General features: G+C 27.5%; 5 protein-coding genes across 9 annotated transcripts; 2 read left to right on the top strand and 3 right to left on the bottom strand.

Moving 5' to 3' along the window:
- Positions 1–319: 319 nt before the first annotated feature.
- On the bottom strand, positions 320–3,765 carry LOC103578086 (uncharacterized). 3 transcript variants are annotated; one of them, XM_008559038.3, is made up of 4 exons: positions 3,577–3,765; positions 3,068–3,189; positions 1,357–2,926; positions 1,162–1,285 (listed from the first exon to the last, which is right to left on the bottom strand). In XM_008559038.3, the coding sequence occupies exons 1-4, from the start codon at positions 3,659–3,661 to the stop codon at positions 1,254–1,256; spliced, it is 1,809 nt and encodes a 602-aa protein (XP_008557260.1). In that variant the 5' UTR covers positions 3,662–3,765; the 3' UTR covers positions 1,162–1,253. The 3 variants fall into 3 exon arrangements, with proteins under 3 accessions (XP_053597916.1, XP_053597917.1, XP_008557260.1); XM_053741941.1 differs by having other exon boundaries at positions 320–2,926; positions 3,577–3,758; XM_053741942.1 differs by having other exon boundaries at positions 320–2,926; positions 3,444–3,651.
- A 216-nt stretch (positions 3,766–3,981) lies between these two features.
- LOC103578083 (uncharacterized) lies at positions 3,982–7,705 on the top strand. Of its 3 annotated transcripts, none has more exons than XM_008559033.3 (8): positions 3,982–4,169; positions 4,587–4,678; positions 4,773–5,032; positions 5,240–5,493; positions 5,867–6,036; positions 6,137–6,317; positions 6,390–6,508; positions 6,674–7,705. In XM_008559033.3, the coding sequence occupies exons 1-8, from the start codon at positions 4,085–4,087 to the stop codon at positions 7,001–7,003; spliced, it is 1,491 nt and encodes a 496-aa protein (XP_008557255.1). In that variant the 5' UTR covers positions 3,982–4,084; the 3' UTR covers positions 7,004–7,705. The 3 variants fall into 3 exon arrangements, with proteins under 3 accessions (XP_008557255.1, XP_053597919.1, XP_053597918.1); XM_053741944.1 differs by having other exon boundaries at positions 4,100–4,302; XM_053741943.1 differs by having other exon boundaries at positions 4,100–4,302; positions 4,466–4,678.
- A 245-nt stretch (positions 7,706–7,950) lies between these two features.
- Positions 7,951–8,708, bottom strand: LOC128668529 (E3 ubiquitin-protein ligase cblA-like). The gene is made up of 2 exons (XM_053741684.1): positions 8,312–8,708; positions 7,951–8,244 (listed from the first exon to the last, which is right to left on the bottom strand). Exons 1-2 carry the CDS (start codon positions 8,706–8,708, stop codon positions 8,033–8,035), a joined length of 609 nt encoding a protein of 202 aa, XP_053597659.1. The 3' UTR covers positions 7,951–8,032.
- Positions 8,709–9,062: 354 nt separating this feature from the next.
- LOC103578087 (uncharacterized) lies at positions 9,063–10,544 on the bottom strand. Its single transcript, XM_053741862.1, has 4 exons — positions 10,332–10,544; positions 9,887–10,241; positions 9,609–9,809; positions 9,063–9,467 (listed from the first exon to the last, which is right to left on the bottom strand). The coding sequence occupies exons 1-4, from the start codon at positions 10,526–10,528 to the stop codon at positions 9,108–9,110; spliced, it is 1,113 nt and encodes a 370-aa protein (XP_053597837.1). The 5' UTR covers positions 10,529–10,544; the 3' UTR covers positions 9,063–9,107.
- Positions 9,904–13,388, top strand: LOC103578084 (uncharacterized). The gene is made up of 6 exons (XM_053741683.1): positions 9,904–9,942; positions 11,241–11,369; positions 11,750–11,891; positions 11,973–12,179; positions 12,452–12,794; positions 13,197–13,388. The coding sequence occupies exons 3-6, from the start codon at positions 11,779–11,781 to the stop codon at positions 13,386–13,388; spliced, it is 855 nt and encodes a 284-aa protein (XP_053597658.1). The 5' UTR covers positions 9,904–9,942; positions 11,241–11,369; positions 11,750–11,778.
- The last annotated feature ends 10,185 nt before the right edge of the window (positions 13,389–23,573 follow it).

The raw sequence follows: 23,573 nt of genomic DNA, 5'->3' as shown, positions 1-23,573 counted from the left end.
TCAAGTAAAATTGAATTTATTAGAAGATGTAAACTTATTTCGTATAAAATAAATGTAGACTTATTTTAAAATTATCTATCTTGAAATAAAAAAAAAAAAAACTCACATCTAGACTATATTATATTCATTTAAAGAACTAATTAGTTTAATTTAAAAATATTCTAATTCAGTTAAAAATAATAATATTTCTGGTCGATTTTTTATTAAAAATTCATTCATTATGAAATAAATAATCAGTTCAAATAAATAAATATACTTTAATATCTTTTTAAAACTGAGATATATTTTTTTTCACAAAATTAAGAATCGTTTACAATAAAGAGAAATTTTATATTATAAGTTATCCTATAAAGTACAAATAAAAAATATACAGAACTCATTTTTTGATAAATGGTTACATTTTTGTTAAACTTACAAATAACTTATTACTAATCTCACGTAAAATAAATGGATGAGATAAACATTTTTCTATCGGAATAGATTTTTTCTGCAAAGATTTAACGACATGATAAGCATTGAAGTGAGAATTGAACTCAATTATTCGTAATAATAAACTATTAAAAGTAATGATTTCATCATTTTTTTTGTCAATAAGTATATCATCAATTAGATAAAACACTGGCTGATCCATCTCGTCGAAATTAGTTAATATTACCATACCTTCCTTATATTTTACTCCATTAATTTGATACCAAGGAACAGAATATTCATTGTCATTAGTAATACTTTGCTGAATATTTTTACTAACACTTACAATGTTATTTAATCCATTTTTGCATAAATATCTGAAGCAACAGTCCAGCTGACATCGAATTGCTATTGACAAAGGCAATTGTTTTCTCGAGGTAATTGAATTACTTACTTTTTTTATGTGTAAATGTTTTGATTCACCTTTATAAGAACTAAAATGAATCAGTGGTCCAATTTTTTTAATTATTCTGGAATAGTGTAAAAGTATATGATACTTCGGTTTCAGGTGTTCATCAAATACTCTTATAAATGTTTCATTATGCCGAACTATTAAACTTTCTAAATAATCAGTTAACTCAATCGTGAAAGTTTGAGATGTAAGTAATGTCGTTAATTCTAGTAATAAAAGAAAATACTGCCAAACATCATCATTTTCTTTTACCGTATCACCAATTATAAAACAAAAATTCCTTACTAAACTCAACATTTCAGAAGCTGACATTATTAGATACTTATTCTTTAAGTGGTTTTTATTAATCATCGGCGGAACAGATTCTAAATCTTCATACAAAAAGTATTTTATTCTGGAGTTCAACTGTTCAAAAGTAAAATAATTCTTTTTGATTACATTTTCAATTATGAGAGCCATAGAATATCTATGAATACCTTCTATAAGATCATGCATCACATCGCAGGTTAAATTTTCATATACATGAAAATTTGACAAGTTGTGCCAGACACAAGACTCTTTAATATTGACTTCATTTTTTACGTGCATTTCGTAATCGTCAACTTTTCTTATTATTTCTGTATTTTCTGATACTTGAGTTCTTGAATCAGTTTTATTTATTAAACAAAATCTGCAGAAGTTAGTTGCATTAAAACTTTCAAAAAATCCCAGAACACTGTGAAGCCCTAAATTATCACCTGACATCGTTACCATAATAAATTTAACATTTAATTCTTTATTGTTTATAGATATTTGAATTCCAACTTTTTCTAAATTTTCTAAAGTGGTGATAAATTTATTAAACGTAGCTTTGTTGCCATATGTTGTTCTATCATTTGAATAAAATAGAAGACTTAGAAATGTATTTTCCAAACGGCTTGACATACTTGGTGGTATTGTGGCGATAGAAGTGTAAACAGTCCCTAATTTGTTTTTTCCAGCATGACTTCCGAGAGGATTGCCAGTTTCGAGATCATCAAAAAATACTATCAAAGGCAATAAAATCTGATCTTTATCAAAATTTTTACTGACATTGTTCCATAAGCTACCTTGAACAATATTTCGCAAGATGGAATTATTTTTATTTTTTTCTTGTATTAGTGTTTTTTGATAATTAAAAATTGTTTCGAAAACTCCAGGTGGTTCCAGAAATAATTTTAAAGTTTTATCAAGAGGAACAATATAAGCATTCTTATTTTTTAAAGATAAAATTATCTTATCGTCAATTTTTTTTTCCTTTTTTTCAGTACCAATAACTTCATCTAAAGGTTTAATGTAACATTTAGATTGTTGAAAATGTTGAAGACGCTTATACTCCGTGCCCAAATGCAAAAATGAGTTTTTTATTTGAGATATGATAAACATCATTTGTTTTATTGCATTGTGCGTGTCATGATCAACATTATTAAAAATTTTTAAAATATCGGTAACAACAGTTAAGACTAAAGATTCTACTAATTTAATTAAAGATTGTATGAACGATCTTGGTATATTGAGAAAGCTGTATAGTTGAGATATAAATTGCTCAATTTCAATAAAATATTTATTTTGAATATTTGACGGTTCCCTTTCTGCACTCTCTGCATTACAAAAAGTATTATCAGTATTCTCTTTATTATCAGAATTATTAAAACTTTCTGAAGCCATGCTGAAGTTTTGTGAGCCTGATTCATAATGATTTGATTCAATTATATTTTTAATGAAAACCGATCTTTTATTTTCCCCTACTGATATTACTTTTTTGGCATCGTGGCTATTATTTAGATGATATTTTAAACTATGTTTAGAGTGATAAGATCTATAGCAGTTTGATATCGGACAAACGAAGTGACGGGTTATCTTATGAATATTGGCTAAGTGTACAACATAATCTTCAAAGTTGTTAATCGGTTGATGGCATATAGCGCAATTTAGTGATAAATGTGCTCGATCTGAATTTAATGATTCATTACAAATCATGTCATCAATAGCACAAGAGTTATTGACATTCTCAGCTGCATTATCGTGCTGAAAAATAGATAATGGTAGTGAAATAAAGATATCATTTCTACATATACAGGTATGTGCAGAAATATCATTGTCATTACAGCAACAATATTACAGTTACTTTTCTATGATGAAATGAAAGATAAAAAATAAGAAACTTACATTTTCTGCACGCATAGCGTTAATTTTTTGTCGAACTTTAATTCTTGTGGCCATTTGCGGACACATTTCTTTTAACTCGTTTTCTGTCAAATCTGATAATAACTCGATGGTCATTCCATTGTCTAATAAAATTACAAACAAATTAATTAATTCACATACAAATAATGCCTTCTTTGAATGTACATTTATAAAGCTGATTAATAATTATGTTATCTATTGTATGATTGTTAATGTAGCAGGCATCAGCCAAATTTAAGATTATAAATAAATAGAATAAATTATTTAAAAAAAAAAATATTAAAAAAAAATGTACTTAAGAATTTCAAAATTTTTTAAATGCGCATTTTGTAAAAATTTTGTCTTATTAATTACTTACCCGATTCATTAATTATTTTACATTTGTCTGATGTCTGCTACATTAACACTCATTCAATTATTCGTATTATCAATTATTGGTTAACCTATAAGACTAAAAATAACGACATCCTAAGAACCATAATATTTTTTACCTGTAAATTTTTCAATAATTTCTACGGGAATTTGCCACTCTCTCAACAAATTAATTAATTTTTCTGCTTCTGTAAGTCCTGCCATTTTATTGGAATGAACGACAAAAATAAAAAGCTTGATGTAATTTTGAATATTTATTGATGCGTATTCTCGTACAGTTTAAATTGTAACAATAACAACACATATATTATTTGCTATAAGACAAAGGACATTAACATAGTATACTGTCCACGCATAAGTGTATATAGTTACAAATGTTTAGGTATGTAGGGAAGAAAGAATGATTGGTCACAATGTGTCTTGAGGCTCACTCTTTTTTCCCTACATACCTAAACATTTGTAACTATATACACATATGCGTGGACAGTATCCTATGTTAATGTCCTTTGTCTTATAGCAAATAATATATGTGTTGTTATTGTTACAATTTAAACTGTACGAGAATACGCATCAATAAATATTCAAAATTACATCAAGCTTTTTATTTTTGTCGTTCATTCCAATAAAATGGCAGGACTTACAGAAGCAGAAAAATTAATTAATTTGTTGAGAGAGTGGCAAATTCCCGTAGAAATTATTGAAAAATTTACAGGTAAAAAATATTATGGTTCTTAGGATGTCGTTATTTTTAGTCTTATAGGTTAACCAATAATTGATAATACGAATAATTGAATGAGTGTTAATGTAGCAGACATCAGACAAATGTAAAATAATTAATGAATCGGGTAAGTAATTAATAAGACAAAATTTTTACAAAATGCGCATTTAAAAAATTTTGAAATTCTTAAGTACATTTTTTTTTAATATTTTTTTTTTTAAATAATTTATTCTATTTATTTATAATCTTAAATTTGGCTGATGCCTGCTACATTAACAATCATACAATAGATAACATAATTATTAATCAACTTTATAAATGTACATTCAAAGAAGGCATTATTTGTATGTGAATTAATTAATTTGTTTGTAATTTTATTACACAATGGAATGACCATTGAGTTATTATCAGATTTGACAGAAAACGAGTTAAAAGAAATGTGTCCGCAAATCTCCACAAGAATTAAAGTTCGACAAAAAATTGAGGCTATGCGTGCAGAAAATGTAAGTTTCTTATTTTTATAGTTAAAAAATGTTTGCATATTGAAATATAAATTTTAAATGTTCCATTTCTTTTTTTAAATGTATTCATTCGCAGCGTGATGCACCCGCTGATATAAATAGTAATGGCAATGTCCCTGATCTAAATTTAGAAGAGTCAGATCATGAGTTAAATGACTTGCTGTTGTTTAATAATTTTGTGGATTTGAATTTAAAAGACTTACTAGACAAGGCACCCGAGGGTAATGAAATTTATACAGACTTAAATGCCACAGGAAAATTATCATCTAAGTCGCAACAATGTTTAGTTGATGTCATTGGGCGACATTTATATCCGTGGCTAAAAGTCAAAACAAAGTAAGTAGCAATCAAACATATAAGTAAATCATAACATTTGTGCTATAGCTCAAATAGTAAAAGAAAAATTATTATAATAAAAATACTTAGTTATTTTTTTAACTATTTTTACTCAATCAGATTTGTCATCGTGAATACACAAACTCAGAATTCTGTATTTTTTTTTATTTACAAACTATTGATGCTTTCATTATTCATTATTTTTAGTTTCATGAAGCGGGAACGTTATTATATCATTTTAAGAAATATCAAAGAAGAATTTCCAAATGAATTAAGTGGTGTTTATTATACACCACCAGTAAGTAATAAAATTTCACCAACTCATAAATCTATCGGACCACGAGGAAAATTACCTGATAAAGTCAGGAATCTTTTGCATCAATCAGAAATTCGCAAAAAAAGAAAAAATGATGAAGCACTTGAGCAGCAACAACAAGATAAGATACTCGAAGATTTACAAGGTACAATCAATTATGCATTTTCAATGGAACAGTAATTATCTATGACATTATGTAGTGATGTTATACAAAGATAATTTTATGTAAAAATTAATTTAATGTAACGCAAGTGAATTGAGAATTTTTTTTTTTAATATTCCTCAATAGCTAAATTGAATATTCTCAATGAAGAGTATATTTCGTCCGGCAATAAAGTAAAAATAATTCAAGACTCTAGTATAAACTTTATATCTTTGTCTTTACGTTTTCATGGGTTTAAGAGGATAGATTAAGAATTTTTAAAATGCACGTAAAATTTTGAGAATTAATTCTTTCTATGTATTCACATTTATAAATATTAGACAAATCATGAAATTAATAAGTTATTTTGTTACAGCTCTACATAACAATAGTATAAACTGGCTTAAAAACAATCGAAATCCATGGGAATCAGTTGTTGCTAAATGGACCGAAACTTTTGAAGTCCGTAAAAATTCTAAATACCAAACATTACGTGAATTTATAGATGACTGGAGTATCATGAATGATTTACGCAGCAAACATTTGGTAGCAATCTTTATACACTATCTTTTGTGAACTTTAAATTCTTCTAATTATTATTGAACTCAATAATTTAATTTTTTTCAATCATAAAAATGTTTCATAGGTTTCTGTAGATTTTGAACTTTTGTATCCAGGAAAGGGATTTAATTTATCATTGAATTGGCCTACATTTTTTGACCGAGTACGAGTTTTTCACAGTAAAAAATATTTAAATGACAAAGCATTGAAAACTTGGAAAGACCAATTAAATAAACTGGAAAACAGCGAAAACGTTACTGCAGATAGTAAGTCATTCCTTTCTAATTAATTATGGTAGAATTATAAAATCACTTATCGAATAATCTTTGTAATTTTAGTGAAATTTCCACTTCAGATGAATATTTTGGCGTATTTAATACCACCCAAGGGACGAAGGTCGAGAAAATTCAAATACTCGATCCAAGAATCGTTAGATAATATTTTTATAATCGTAGAGGTAAGTTTTTTTATATTAATGTTGAGCAGATTAATGTAAAAACCAATTATTTCAATTGGGAAGTATGATATGTATATATATATATATATATATATATATATATATATATATATATATATATATATATAATGCGTGTATGCATATTAATTTTCGGGTTTTTTCTAGAATCCAGGAGACATCGAGAAAAGAATGCAGGATCAAATAAACTGCGCGTATGCAAAAGAAGATAGAGTACAGCCATACATCATAATTCAAGGTAGTTTCACAGAGCACAATCAAATATTACTTGTTATGGATGATATCAAGTATCAGTTTTCGTCGGCTATGAAGGCATTTGATTGTTTATTTAAAATTTACCACACGCTCAATGCGTGCTATCCAAAAGGTGCATTACATTTGCATTTATTGATACAGAGATGTGTTTATAAAATTAAAAACAATGAAATTTTGCCACTGAACATATTAGATACCGTAACAACCCTTGAGATAATTTAAACAAAACATTTTTAAAAGTAACTCTCATATATATTTACATTTATATTTTTCATTATTTTATTTATATTTATTATTTATTTCATTTATTATTGTTATGAAAATGATCATTATATTTATATTAATTATTGGACACATTATTATATAAAAAAAAAATTATTATACTCATATTTACTGTTACATGAACGAATATTTTAAAATTATTAGAAAATTTTTATGCTCAAAATAGTACTTAATATTTAGTAGGGTGCATAAGAGAGATCCGAACGAAAATGTAGCCAACGCAACGAATGCAAGAAAATTTAAAAGCAAAATCGGTCAATATCAAAATATATACATTCCACAGCTTATATATTACACTAAATGAAGTTCAAATAAAAATAAAAACTCTAAATTGATATGACACTCACACTTCAATCGTAAAATGTGATAATTGATCAAAAATCCAGTTACCAACATGAAAAAAACAAATAGTATGAATAACAAACTCTTTAAAAGTATCTAAGCTAAATTTTTTAAAAAAGAGACAATTCACATCACGTCGAACAAAAATTCAACCGTCGGTAAAGTAAATCTTGGTAGGTAACTGACAAACTAAGTCATCAAGTCTTAAGCTATAATGGAATTTAAAAAATTTTTTTATATTTTTAAATTATTGTAAAATGCTTAAATGATATAAAGTAATTAATAATAAATTAGTCTAAAGAAAACCATGTAAAAAATTTTGCAAATACATAAATTTTTTAATTACATTTTTTATTAAATTCTTTTTTATTTCAGAAACCATACAATCATTTAAATTATCTTATAACTAATAATGTAATTGCATTTTTATATAAAGAGTGAAAGTAAAAAATTTTTTATCTTAATTAAATTCCAAAAATAATTCTACAACATTTCAAATTATTAAAATTAAAATTACATTTAAAAATTTTTTAACGTGGAAATATTATGATTTATAATTAATAATAATAATAAAAGAAAAAGTATTAGTTTGATCAGAAAAACTTTAAAAATAATTTTGGCAATAATTTACGCAGCAGCGGCAGTAACATTGGCAACATGTAAAATTGGGCTTCGACAGATTGGGCACTTAAAGCGTCGATTTTCAGCAATTAATACTGCTCGCCAATTTTCGACACATTCGTGACAGGATACTTGGTGCTTACATAGTAAAAAATATCGGTTTATGCTCCGATCATTGCACAACAAGCACAAGTTACCCGCAACATCAAAGACCGCAACTAAAATAATAAAAAAATATTAAATTATACTATTTACTCCAAAATTTGTTTATACATCAAATACTACCTAAATCATGCTGCAGTTCAGGCATATGAAGAACAATATCTCCAGCATCAGCCTCATAACCCTCATCTTCATTAGCAATGTCAGCAGCTACAACATTACCTTCTCCATAAGCAATATTATCGGCAGCTTGAACATTATTCTCTCCGTTATAAGCAATATTAGCCGCAACCGCAACATTATTTTCTCCGTCGTGATCTATGCCAGCATTTTCAATAAGTTCTTCATTATCATTATTAAATAGTCCACCAGCTCCATTATTATCAACAAGTTCTTCATTATCATTATTAACTAGTCCATCAGCTTCACCATTATCAACGTCATCATCATCATCATTTCCTAAAACCATCAAATCACGTTGAGCAACACCTGCTCTAACAGCAATATGGTGATGTGGCATCCTAATGTTGTCAATCGGTAATTCTTCAAAAACGAGCGGTCCTACGTATTGTACGTGATTATTTTGATCAAAGAAATCAGCATTTATCTGTACGTTATTATTTTCTAGTAAATGAAAATCTTCAACATTTTGAACGCCGTTAAAAATAAGATCATTGATAAATGGCGTCAAAAGTTCAGATGCCGTAGCAAAGAAAGAATGATAGTCGATGTTATTTCCCCTAAATACTTGCCAAAGACGACGTAACTTTCGTGAAGACACGAGACTGCGAGAACGAGGGGTGCATGTTATTTGCACGTTATTGCTTAGAGATTCAAAATCACTGTGCGAGCGAATGGTTTGATTGACAAACACTCCTGTTATAAATATATTAATAAATTGATTATTAAGCAGCAAGTCTTAATGAAAATAAAAGAATAGAATTTGCTTACTTAAGACATTCCACACGTTAGTGTTATTTTCCAGTGAATTCTGTAAGTTTTGCACGTGATTTTTTACTGAATCACTGAATGAATCAAAATCGTCGTAAAATGATAACTTGTGCGGACCCACTGAATTAATCCAGCTTTGGTAATAATATTCAAACATATTTTCAATCGTTTCCATAAGTCTACCAGGTATATTGGCACGAAGCCACAAAAATCCGACTGGTACGTTGTTCGGTGAAAGTAAACAAATGGCGAGAAGCTTCTTGAATATTATTAAAGTGTCCCTGTCTCCAAAATTTAGTTCCAATTCTGTTGCACGGCGAAACAAAATCTATAATTAAAATCCAAACATGCGAATTAAAAAAAACTAGCTCTTAAGATTAAATTATAAAGAAAATAAGTAAAGATAAATATTCTCAGCGATATAGTGAATATACAAAAGTTAACACTAGAAAGTATAAAAAAAACTTACATTTGCGTGTGCAAAGAAAGTCCCTTGTAAATTTACAGCAGGGACATTTTCTCGCAAAGCATCGTGCAATCCGTTTTCATAGTCATAATATATTTCATTAGGATTTAATCGAGGCGCAATTTGTGAAAAAATCAAATTTACTGCAGCACTAAAGCTACTTCTAGATCGATCTGGTAAAAAAGCCCAAGATACACCAAAAACCTGAAAAAAATAAACTTACACGTAAGTAATAAGTAATAAACGATGATAGAAAACTAGTTAGAATTTCTATTACTTACATGCTCTCTGTTCATAAGCAAAACAAACAACGTTTCTCGAGCGTCTAATCCAGCAGGTAAGACTAAATTTGTTGTTGCAACAAACATTTTGGAATTATTATCGAACCTGTTAATTAAATTAGAATCGCCCATAACTGCAGTAGTCTGACCCAAATCGAAATTCGTTCTAAATCTTAAACTCAGTGAACCGTGCGAGTGGTTGGTCAAGTTGTTGTAGACATTATCATTTTGTAAAGATAGTTTTAAATGTGTCAGTGACAGTATTCGAGGTAATCTCGATATAAAATTTTTTTGCCATCGACGCATATTCACGCGCTGGCTTCTCCAAGTTACTATTTCTGCTGCACGCCGATACCTAAATGACAAAAAATGAACTATCAAATAAAAATTTGCACCATATGTTTAATAATTTTTATTTAAATGACTTGATAGAGTGAGTACTCACAACTGTTGTAAACTGTCATAAATATCTCGAGTATTTCCAATTTGAGTATTGCAAGCCCTTTGTAAGCGGCGTAAAAAAACTCTTTCTTCATCAAGTATCAAATTGGGGGCATGATTGTGATTTCTAGTTACAGTAACCGTATTTCCGGTTTTAATAGCTCGGCCAGGACAAAACCGGGTGAGGTGATACGCGCACATAAAAAATCTAATGATATTAAAGTCTTCATTAATTATGATACCGAAATTAAGCAACCATCTGGCATTTTTTTGAATTTATTACTAAACAAAATATTCTGAAACATTTGTAATCATTATTTTTTATAATTTTTAGATATGAAGTTAGATTTATTAATATGAACGACATTAACAGGAACGAGGACAGTAATACATTGTTTATTTTGTATTTACTGTCCACGTTCTTGTTAATTTTGATTATATATTTAAATCATAGATGTGATCTTCAATATGGATTTGTAATAATTTTTTTTAATAAAAATTTATTTGTCTAAAAAATTTTGAAAATTGTTAGATGTTTGTTCATTCCAGTATCACAATCGATGAATGAAGAATCAGAAATATTTAAATTTAATAACAAAAAAATTTTTAAAGGCGTTCTTTCATCTAAAAAATTGCCACCTCTAGGAAATAATAATCAATTAAAAATAAAAAAAATTAACATCTCATTATCGTTTCGGCGTTGAATGTAATACCGATACCCTTCGTAATTTTCAGCCATCATGAACTGAAAATCTTGTTTTTAACTGAAAAATACGTAAAATAATTCATTAATTAATAATTATTTGAAATTTATAAGTAGTAAAGAGGAAAGGCTTATCGTTAATTCAATGTTATAGTGTTTATGGAAATTAATTGTTAATACTTACTTAGATTATTTTTTTAATTGTTGAAGGAGGTATAACTTTCTGAAGACGAAGTGAAATGTGCCAATAACTCAAAATAAAAGATCGTTGGACATACAGCTTGCTTATTTCGCGACGTACACATCAGCTCTATTGAAGTATGGTATATCACGTAGTACGTAAGTATATGTAGTGTTATATATCTTGGCCAGCCCACATATATATATATATATATATATATATATATATATATATATATATATATATATATATATATATATATATATATGATACTGAAGTTAGCAGACAATTAAAAATTTTCGGATTTTATTTTTAACAAATTAAGTACAAAAAAAAAAAACTAGAAAATATGCATTTAGAAAATTTAAAAAACTACAGGTGCAATTTTTCATATATTTTTTTTTTTATAATTCTGCATTCTGAGAAATAATCCAAAAGTTATTAGACGTCGGCTAACTTTACTATCATCATATATATATTTATAAAATTATTTTGCCGTGAATGATTATACAAAGTTTCAATTAAAATTACTCATAAGTTTCAAGGTAATTCTTATAAGAAATTGACATGTCGGATATTTGTTTTCATCATGGCCAAAAATCTTTGGCACGTCGTCGAATGCAACAAATTACAATAAATGGATATGAGTATATGTGCTCTAAAGGGTTTCAAAATGGCATGTAAGAAAAATTTTTCAATAAGCTGTCATATTTTAAATAACCCATTTTTGGCTTGTTGACAGTTATGTTTATTATTCACAGATATGTCATATGCAAGTATAAAAAAATAAAAAACTGCAAATTTCGTGGAAAAATTGTCAACGATCAGTTAATCATTTCTCGTAACCACAATCACGCGAGTACCAGAAATGCTGAGTTAATTTTCAATTTTGAAAGGTCGTTGTATGAAGAGGTGAAAAATCAGCATTTTAAGTCACTCCGAATTATCTACGATGAAGTTAGTTTATTGTAAGTGTTAAAAAATAGTTGTATGAGCACGTATACATATTATAATATTTCAATTTAAAGCTTCGCAATTAGTATACAAAAAATACCTTTTTTAAATTATCAATATTATTTTCTCTTATGAGTTCAATGAAAAATTACCATGAAAATTCTATTCAATTGTGTTAGTATAAAAAAAGATTTTTCAGTTAAACAAGATTAGTGGTAATATATTGTTAATAAAATAAAGGTAATCAAAACTTATTTTTTTAATCTGTTCTTTTCTTTTTTCTTAGACATCATGAAGCAGTTGTTCATGTTTCATGGGCACATATCTATCCAAAAATGTTACGATGGCGACGACAAATAAGACCTCCCATACCTACTACTATAGAACAATATATAAATATTATTGAAATGCCAGAATGGAATGCGTATACTAGTCATAATCAAACAAATATCACCGTAACAACTATTGAAGATGAAGATGGTTCTAAAACTATCATTTATGCCGATTTTGGATTTTTAAGATCACTAAATCATGTGTCTGATTTTTTTATCGACGCAACATTCAAAGTGATTCCAAGAAAACCGATGTTTCGTCAATTTCTTACAATTTTAGGATTAGTCCAAGATTCTGTAAGTTTTAATTTTATATAGCTGATGAAACTAATTAAAAGTCTTATAATTTAAGTGCTGGAGTGTGTACTTCATTATATTTTGTTATAATTTACCGTCATGTCTACAGTTGTAAATTTTTTGAAAAGTAGTATATCTTTATTTCGTATTCACTGCCTTAGAAAATCAATAACTTTAAGTTATATAAGTACTAGTTAACTTTTAACTTTGATTAAAATTATGAGAATTGTCTTCATTTTTTAATATATATGTAAAAAGTAATATTTTTTTTTTTCATTACAGGTGATACCACTCTGTTGGGCATTAATGCAAAAAAATTTTCTTAAATACAGATATAAAAAATTTCATTATTTTCTTCAGATGATATCAGCTTATTGTTTAAAATTAATTTATCTTTTTCAGAATTCGTTGTTGGACAGCATATTACTGCTTGTACGATGTGTGAAGGAAGTATTACCAATTATATTTGTCAGCCATGCAATCATTGGTTTGGATGTTCTCGGTGCGTGCAACACATGCAAGCCCTTCTTGTTCAAAGGCGTGCTGATCTACTTTGTCCACTTTGTGCCGATGTTGTCACATCATTTGAAATGATACTTTAAATTTTTCATGTCAATTTTTGCATGATTTAGGTAGTATTTGATGTATAAACAAATTTTGGAGTAAATAGTATAATTTAATATTTTTTTATTATTTTAGTTGCGGTCTTTGATGTTGCGGGTAACTTGTGCTTGTTGTGCAATGATCGGAGCATAAACCGATATTTTTTACTATGTAAGCACCAAGTATCCTGTCACGAATGTGTCGAAAATTGGCGAGCAGTATTAATTGCTGAAAATCGACGCTTTAAGTGCCCAATCTGTCGAAGCCCAATTTTACATGTTGCCAATGTTACTGCCGCTGCTGCGTAAATTATTGCCAAAATTATTTTTAAAGTTTTTCTGATCAAACTAATACTTTTTCTTTTATTATTATTATTAATTATAAATCATAATATTTCCACGTTAAAAAATTTTTAAATGTAATTTTAATTTTAATAATTTGAAATGTTGTAGAATTATTTTTGGAATTTAATTAAGATAAAAAATTTTTTACTTTCACTCTTTATATAAAAATGCAATTACATTATTAGTTATAAGATAATTTAAATGATTGTATGGTTTCTGAAATAAAAAAGAATTTAATAAAAAATGTAATTAAAAAATTTATGTATTTGCAAAATTTTTTACATGGTTTTCTTTAGACTAATTTATTATTAATTACTTTATATCATTTAAGCATTTTACAATAATTTAAAAATATAAAAAAATTTTTTAAATTCCATTATAGCTTAAGACTTGATGACTTAGTTTGTCAGTTACCTACCAAGATTTACTTTACCGACGGTTGAATTTTTGTTCGACGTGATGTGAATTGTCTCTTTTTTAAAAAATTTAGCTTAGATACTTTTAAAGAGTTTGTTATTCATACTATTTGTTTTTTTCATGTTGGTAACTGGATTTTTGATCAATTATCACATTTTACGATTGAAGTGTGAGTGTCATATCAATTTAGAGTTTTTATTTTTATTTGAACTTCATTTAGTGTAATATATAAGCTGTGGAATGTATATATTTTGATATTGACCGATTTTGCTTTTAAATTTTCTTGCATTCGTTGCGTTGGCTACATTTTCGTTCGGATCTCTCTTATGCACCTATTTAGTATTGTTATAATAGATACTAATTTATTTCGTAATAAAAAAAATAAAAATCTACAAATTTTAGGCTACAATTATTATTATTTCATACGCCTCCATCATTATCATTATTATTATCTCAGACCTGATTTACTACGACTTCAATGTCAATATCTGATGAAAATTCGTAACTGCAAAATCAAATTGTCAACAATAAATAACTCTTGAAATTTTTGAACTTTTTTATGTTCTCGATGGCAAATAAAAAAAATGTGTCAACTCTTTAAAGAGAGGGATAATAGGTTTTTCGGATCTGATTACCACTACCTACCTATATGACTATAGAATCCGAACCCAAAAAGTCGGACAGACTCGAATAGCGCTCTTATGACAATACTGTTATGTTTTTAAACCAAGAGCAAAATTTTCTTGAGTTAATTTTTTTTTTTTTTAGTTCAAGTAATAGCCACTAGTTGGCGTGAGAAATATACATTTTATATAAAGAAATTAGATATCATAGAATAAAATATTTTCAGTTTAAATGGAGAAAAAAAAAATATCCATTGAAAAAAAATTTACTTCATTCGATGTTTTTATTTTCATTAAATGATATTATATATTTTCAAATTAAGACTTCAACTCATTTAAATTGAAAAAATAAATTTTTGCATCAAAACGTTCATTATCGAGAGAAAAATTTCTTGAATTAAGATATTTTTCATTTCCCTAAAAATTTTCTTGGATCAAGATAATTCATTTTGAATCAAGATAACCTTTCGTTCAGTGAAGTTTTGTAAAATTTCATAAAAATTTGTATAAGGGGACAAAATTTCAAAAAAATTCATAGTTTTACATAATTGGTATCAAGATTTCAAAAAATTATTGATATGAACTTGCATAAATTTAATAAAATTTTATGAAATCTCCTATAATTTTTTAAAAATTTCATAAAATTATATGGAATATTATAAAATTTTTACAGATTTATTACCAAGACCCGAAAGAGTATTGGTATATATTTTTTTTTAATTTCTAAAATTGTTTGAAATTATATGAAATCTCATGAAATTATGTAGTTTTATTGAACTATATAATTGTAAATATATATAAAAATCTATTAAAAAACAAGAGATAATTTTCATAAAATTTTACATCATTTAATGAAATTTCATGGAACTTTTTATTATTTCGTTTAAGGCCAAAACTTCAATTACGTAAAATTACACGAAATTTTATAGAATTTCATAATATTTTATTAAACTTCACACAGAAAAAAAGAAAATCTTGAACCAAGAAATAAAATGTCTTCGAAATTTTTTTCTTGAACCAAACCGAAACTTCTTACTTTACTGAACTAAAAAATTATTTGGATCAAGAAATTATTTCCTTCACGGAAGACATAATTTTCTTAGTATGAAACATAAATTCTTTAAACCAAGAAAAAACTTTCTTGGTCCTAAAAATTTTTTTTTTAGTTCAAGAAAATTTTTTTTTTCAATTCAACAAATTTTTTTCTTGGCTAAAGATTGTTACGTTTTTGAGTAAAAAAAAAATATCTTGAGCTAAAAGGAAAAAGTTTTTAAGCCATGAAAAATAATGTTTTAAACCAAAAACAAACTTTCTTGGGCCAAGAAATTTTTTTTTTTGTCGCAAACAAAAAAAATTTTTTCAGCTAAGAAATTAATTTCTTTAATTGACCAAATAAATGTATCGAGCTAAAAAAAATTTATTTTTTTTCTTTATTTTTTTATTAAACAATTTTTTTTTTGTTTAAATATTACAAACAATGCCGTGAAGCAAAAATACTTTATCAGAAGCATTTATAAGAGATAGGCAAGTTTCGCAATGAGTGAAACACTTAAACCAAATTGAGAAAAAACAATTATCGCTTCACGACGGAATCGAACCCAGATCGATTCGGCGTCACGCAAGAGCTTTACCAACTAAGCCATCTCAGCCTTTGACAGGTTACGTTTACTTTGCCCGCATATACTGAGCCACACTGGCCTTATGGTCAGTCACATTTTTAAATCCTAAACACAGAATTAATATTACAAATTTTATCGCCAATAATTTAGAAAAATGTTAGTTCCGACATTTTACTGAAATACTAAACGGATCGTATGAATCGTTCATAAATGAATTTCAATATTAAAATAAAAAAGTTTAAAAAAAAAAAATTTAATTACAAAAAAAATTGAGAAATTATTCGATATTGTTTAATTACATTAATTAATTAATTTATTATAATAATATAATGTAGCTATTTAATTTTTAATTTATTTAAAATAAAAATGTGGACTCAAAATCTATTTGCTGTGCTAGTGTGAGAAAGAGAGAGAGTGGTGAGTATTCATTCCTTGGGGTGCGAAGGAGGGAGCACCTACGAGTGAATCCAAGAGAAAACTTTCGTGGCTTGAGACTCTAGTAATCTTGGTTTGAGATTTTTCGTGTGATTGGTCAAAGAAAGTACACTATACTCAAACCAAGAGTTTAAATTTTTTAAACCAACTCCCTTTATTTTTAGTTCGAGTTCATACCGTTTATTGTTTCAAAACATCATAGTTCTTTAATTAAGTGTATAACTTTCTTAAACTAAATATATTTATTTCTTGGTTTAAGTAAGTAACATACTTAGCTTAAGAAAAATATTTATTATAATAAGAAAAGCAAGTTTTTAAAACAAGTAATTCTATTATTGGACCAAGTATGAAATATGTATTGGCTTAAGAAATTTTTTTCTTAATTCAAGATTTAAAATTCAAGAAATTATTTCACTTCGTTCAAGAAATTTCCGGTTTCCATTCCACTCGCTGAAAAATTTCTTGGTTGAAGAAAAATTTTCTCGAGTCAAGATTTTTTTTTTCTGTGCATATAATTTTATGAAATTTTATGAAAATATGTAAAATTTTATACCACTAAGTCCTCGGAATTTTTATAACAATTATGTAAAATTTTCATAAAGCTTTATGAAGTTTTCCAAAAATTTATGAAATTATGCAAAACCTTATGAAATTTTACAAAAACAAAATTTTGGCCTTTCACAAAATTTTATCAAATGTTGCGAAATTTTTTGAAATTTCATAGAATTATCTCATGGTTTCTGATAAAATTTTATATTTGTTTTTTTCAAGTTCCATAATTTTTTCTAGAATTTTGTAAAACTTTGTAAAATTTCTTAAAAATATAAAATATTTCATACCAATAACTCCTTGGGTTCTCAATAATAATTATTAAAACAATAAATTTTTATGAAGTTATCTATAGTTGCATTAAAGTTGATGAAAGTATAAAATTTCAGAAAATTTCATTACACGGAGAAAAAATTATGGTAACAGTTATAATATATTATGGGAATGGTTCCCATAATGCATGGTAACTGGTTTTCTTGAAATGTTGATTATAGGAACGGCACCCATGTATATTATGGTAATAATTCCTATAATTATGGGTATAATTCCCATATGGTATCGGAATAGTTCCTATGGAATTACGGTAACCATTACCATAATATTTAGAAATTATAATAAATTTTTTTTTGTAATAAGCGTTTCTTTTGTATACTTAAAATTTTTTAACATTTTGTAATATACAAAAAAAAACGCTTCTTACAAAAAAAAAAATTATTATAATTTCTAAATATTATGGGAATTATTACCATGATATTATGGTAGTCGTTACCATAATATCATGGTAATAATTTCTATACAATATCGGAATGATTACCATAATATTATGGTAACCATTACCATAATATTACAGGAATAGTTACCATAATATATAAGGCTTATTCCCATGTACACTTAGGAACTATTACAATATGGTTATAGGATCGGTTACTATTTGCTTGTGGGGACCATCCCTATGAATATAGTAATCATTACCATGATTCTTTCAAATGCGATATGGGAACTGTTACCATAATGATAGGAATTGTTCCTATACTTATGGAAACTTTTCCCAGAATGTATGGGTATATATCCCATAATCCCAAGTAATCATTACCATAACGGTATAGGATGATATTTCATAAACGTACTCGGAACAGTAACCATAATTTTCTCTCCGTGTAGTATAATTTCAGAAAATTTTGTGAAATTTCATCAAATTTAATAAAACATCATAAAACTTTATAAAAATTTCATCAAATAATTTTTTCCCGGGTATTTATAATTATGTTCGTTTGAATTGGTGGAAACTTTTTTTTCGAATTTTATCTTTTTTATTAGAATAGAAAATTTGATTGCATTTAATAATTACATAATTAATTATTTGTATGAAGTCTTCGTTGACGTTATATGATGTGTTCTATTTCCTTATCTCGAACATGGTTGAATCGAATAGCATTACTCATGAAATTTTATATATCTGGTTGCGACAATATGATATCGTTTCTCAACAATCATTTTGCGCACTAGTTTACGAAAAGAAAAATAACATTTTCTTCAATGAAACTATTCCATCAATCAAAAATCCAGTGTTTAATAATGTTCAATCTCATTTAAGTTGTGCATGTCGAAAGCTCTATGACTTATTAATCTGGAATAACATAAACACCAGGTTTTTAACTACAGTAGACATTGGCCGAATAATTAACTGTTGTGATCAAGGTGCCATAGACGCTATAAAATACTTTAATTCGCCATTATTTAAAGAGAAGCAGTCAAATTGTGAAGTTGAAATAGAAGGATGTAATGAAATTGTTAATTTAAAATATTCAAAGCACAATCAAGCAGCGAAATATAATCGAGAAACGTCCGAGGATTCGAGAAAAAAAAAATCTTTAAAATTCTCTTCACCTAACGGATTGAAGCATAAAACTAACTTCAAACATAAGCTTCTAATCACCCAGCCATACAGTAATAACCAAAGCACTATCAAACCTATCACGATGAAACATGCACTGAATAGATTAAGATCCACTAACGATGCTCTGTTGCTAACTTCATATGAACCAGAATATGTTTGGGCTCTTAAAAATTATAAAAATATTTCAAAACTATCTACCTGTGAAAGGCATTTTATGCTAAATGACTCAAACAGTCAAACGTCACAATCGAAAGATAATAATGATTCGAAGAAATTAACAATATATATGGTTAACGTTATCCTAGCACACCAAAAAATCAAGCCCTTCAGATTAAATTCATATGATCACGAACGCACATCCCTCGTTGATCCATATCAAATTTTCGACATTATTGAATTATACACATTGTATCTTTGTCGATATTTTCTCCAACGAAGTAATTTTGAAAAATTACTACCAGAATATTGGCAATGCATGAGACGAGATTACACAAAATATGTTCGGCAGTTTCCTCATCAAGTAATGAATTTAATAACAGATTACTACAGTTTGTATAAACTTGTGAAATGTAATGTCATAAATCTAACGTTTCCAATCAGAAACCCAACGTGTGTTTCATTCACAATTACATCAAAAAATGTTCTTCAAATGAAAAATATTGCTCACAAAGTGATTGTCCCTAACTTAAAAGGATTACGTATAATTGTCAATAAAAATTATAATATCATATTCATTTATGATTCAGCAGGACAGAAAATCACATGTTGTCAATCACTGCTTAATCATATAAAATTATTATTGGATAATATAACAATGTGTTGTATAGAGTTAGTTATATTACAACGATGTAAGAATATGTATCAATTGTCAAGTTGCTACGATGTTTGGAATACATTAAACCAATCAGTAATCTTAGTTGTAACTGATGTATACATGTGGAATGGTGAAAACATGCTCACGATTTCTTCAACAACGAGATTGAGGCATCTCGTCCCAAAATTTTGTCAATCTGTCAACGTAGGTAAATTCATGGTTCCGTGTCCTTCTTTTGAAAATTTAAATGTTTTCATAAATTATTTCAATGCTGAACTAAAAAAAAATATTAATTTCACCCGCTTATATTTCGATGGGGTAATTGTAAAAAGTACTGATATTCTATCTAATTCAATACAAAAGTTGAAATTTTCTACAGCTAAATACGTTCTATTATCTCTTATGAATAACAATACTATTGAAGAAAAAACTCAGATTATTGAAGAAACAATAAATTCTAATAGCATCAACAATAATGACGTAAAACATGATACATCGGTAAAATTACTAATCAGTTTGTTCCAATCACGATATCAACTATACACAATTATGTATGATACATTTTCGAAAAGTTCTAACAAAATCAAGCTATGCTTATTCGATAGATTTCAATATCGACATTGGTGTGAGATAAACATACTATGTCTTTCATCGATAATTCAAAAACAACTAAAAAACTTTTCAACTAAACCTATTATAATTAACCATTTGCCATTTAGATACGCTATTATAAAAATATTATTTAATTCATTTTGCAGAGGCAACAATAGCTTGCCAATACCTACAATGATATTAGATATTCTACCGCGACCAGATGTAAATTTAATTGATGCTCTTGATATTCAAACTTTGTTGATTAACTGTTCACAAATTAGCAAATAATTCATTTTAAACCAGTAATCTCGGAAAAAGAGAATATCAAAAATCAATGTGTAATAATAAAGAGTATAATCGGTTATCAATATGTAGAAGTATCGTATACTTAATAAAGAGTCATTTATTCTTTTTTAAAGATCTCCGAAAATTTTCGGTGATAAGGCCAACAGACCTAGAATTTTCAAATGAATATTACCAACGACACCAGAAAACAAATAGCGTAAATTTTTTTCCATAAAAGTAGTTGAACAAGGGGAGTTCACCCCCCCCCCCCGATAAAACAGATTGTGGGTTCTAGTACGTGCTAAGTTACCGACGGAGGGTAACCTGTCGACGGTCGGTGGACATACTGGTGGTCGGTAAGGCCTGTTTTACCGACTGTCCTTAGATTGACAGTCGGTAAACTCTGATTTGACCGTTGGTAAGCACTGTTTTATCGTCTGTATTGATATTGCCCGTCGGTAAACTTGTTTTGGCTGTCGATTAGGTTGTAGTGGCGGTTGGTAAGACCTATTTTACCGACTTAAACACGCTTTTGAGGTTAGTTTTGGATGTTTTTTGAAGTTATGTACGATGGTGATTGCGTAAAAAAAAGTTACATACACGCATCTGTTACAAACTAGATTGGGTCATGGGCAGCCTACCAGAGTAAAGGTGGTTGAGTAATTCGCATCACCCCCAGAGCTGGCACTAGCTGCCTACCATCTACAGGTTGTGTTAGTGTGTGTACTTACAAGTGTATTAATTTCAAGTCGTATATATTGAAACTGAGGTGTGGACAAGTGCATGTGAGAAGTATGCGGAGAGGATGCCATCTATTGGTTTAATTGCCCCCCCCCCTTTTTTTTGCTAGATGACGTCATCGATTGCGTCATCCGACAAGTTTGAGCTCGTTTCTGAGTTGTAGTGGGGGTAGACGAATAATTTCTAAGCTCTTGAGCTCTCAGCACTCAGTCTTTGCTGAAACATCTAAGTGAACAGTCAGTGGAAAGTTTATACTAAAGTTTTTTATAATATTTATTGTGTTCGTTTTTTTTTATAAACACGTAAGTCATAGTCTTATTATACTTGCATATTTTGATAAATATTTTTCATATTTATCAATGTATTAATTATTTTTAATTTACTAATTAATTTAATATCTGTTATAGGATGGATTTGAAGAGAATCAATGAAATTAGTAATTTAGAAAACATTTTGCCAACCAGAAAATTTCAAGAATTGGAAGTTGGCAAAATGTATAAAATTACGGAATTAAAAAAAATTTTAACACAGTATGGACCTCGAGTCATTGCTGCTCTCGATAATCAATTTATGGTCTACTTCCCTACGAGGACAAACAACCAATTGATTGCTGATGAAGAGACATTAAAAATCTCACCAACACCGTTGAAGAAGAGCATCTCAATCTGCGATTTCATGGAAGCAAATACTGTAAATTTGAATTCGTTCTTTTATAAACTTAAATGTACTATTATTTTTTTTAAGAAAATAAAAAAAAAATTTTTTAATAATGTAATTATCCTTTGACTAATTATTCCATAGTAATTCTCGTTTTTATAACTGAATTTCAAATAATAATAATAATAATTGTAATAATAGTAATAATAATAAAAAATGTCAAACTGCGCATGCACTATTTAAAGTATTTCTAACAGCCACTTTAGCTAGAAAATGAGCGTAATTTGATGTTAAAGTAACCTGAAATCTGCTGCCCGAATTTACACTGAATTTCACACCAATAATTGAAAATAAAAAAATTTACGGTTAATTTTTCTTCTATTTAAAAAAAACTTTTACGAAAAAACAGTCCGTAATGTTCATTCTCGCCATTGCAGAAGGTAATCAAATTATTATACAAAATTGTCAACAATTTGAGGGTAAAAATATACTTAACAATTTATGAAAACAAATTGATAATAAGCTGACCCAAAATTTGACTTCAAATTAACGACAACTTATGGAGTTAATTCACGTCAAACTCAATAGCAAGTTGCATACATAATTTCGTAAAAATGGAAAAGTCCGAAGTTGACGGATATTTGTCGAAACTTTTGGTTAAGCAAACTGTGGTATTAGGGAGCGGGGATGACAAGTCGATGCTGTACAAAAGGTGGCAGCAGGTTCTCTATTTTGCGGGAAATTTAAAAAAGACCGCTCGCGCACACTCTGTGCAGCGCGCGGTATTTACGCCAATTTTAACGGTGAGGGATAAGTTGGACAGGTGGGGGGGGGGGTAAGGTTATTTTAACATATAAATCGAAATATGTATTTAATATTTTGTTTATTAATTAATTAATTTTTTAAATTATATAAACAAAGAAATACTTAATATTAAAAAAAAAGAAATACTCAATATTAAATAAAAAAGAAATACTTAATATAAAAAAAAAATACATATTATTTATATAAAAATGAATCATTCATTTTTCTTAATGATATTATAGAAAGAAAAAAAAAATGATAATCATAAAATAATAAAAAATGGTACTAATAAATGGTAATAATAATAATAATAATAATAATAATAATAATAATAATAATAATAATAATAATAATAATAATAATAATAATAATAATAATAAATGATATAAAAAAATAA

Source organism: Microplitis demolitor, chromosome 9 (assembly GCF_026212275.2).
Source record: "Microplitis demolitor isolate Queensland-Clemson2020A chromosome 9, iyMicDemo2.1a, whole genome shotgun sequence".
Taxonomy (NCBI): Eukaryota; Metazoa; Arthropoda; class Insecta; order Hymenoptera; family Braconidae; genus Microplitis; species Microplitis demolitor.
This window is presented reverse-complemented; position numbering and strand designations above follow the sequence as displayed.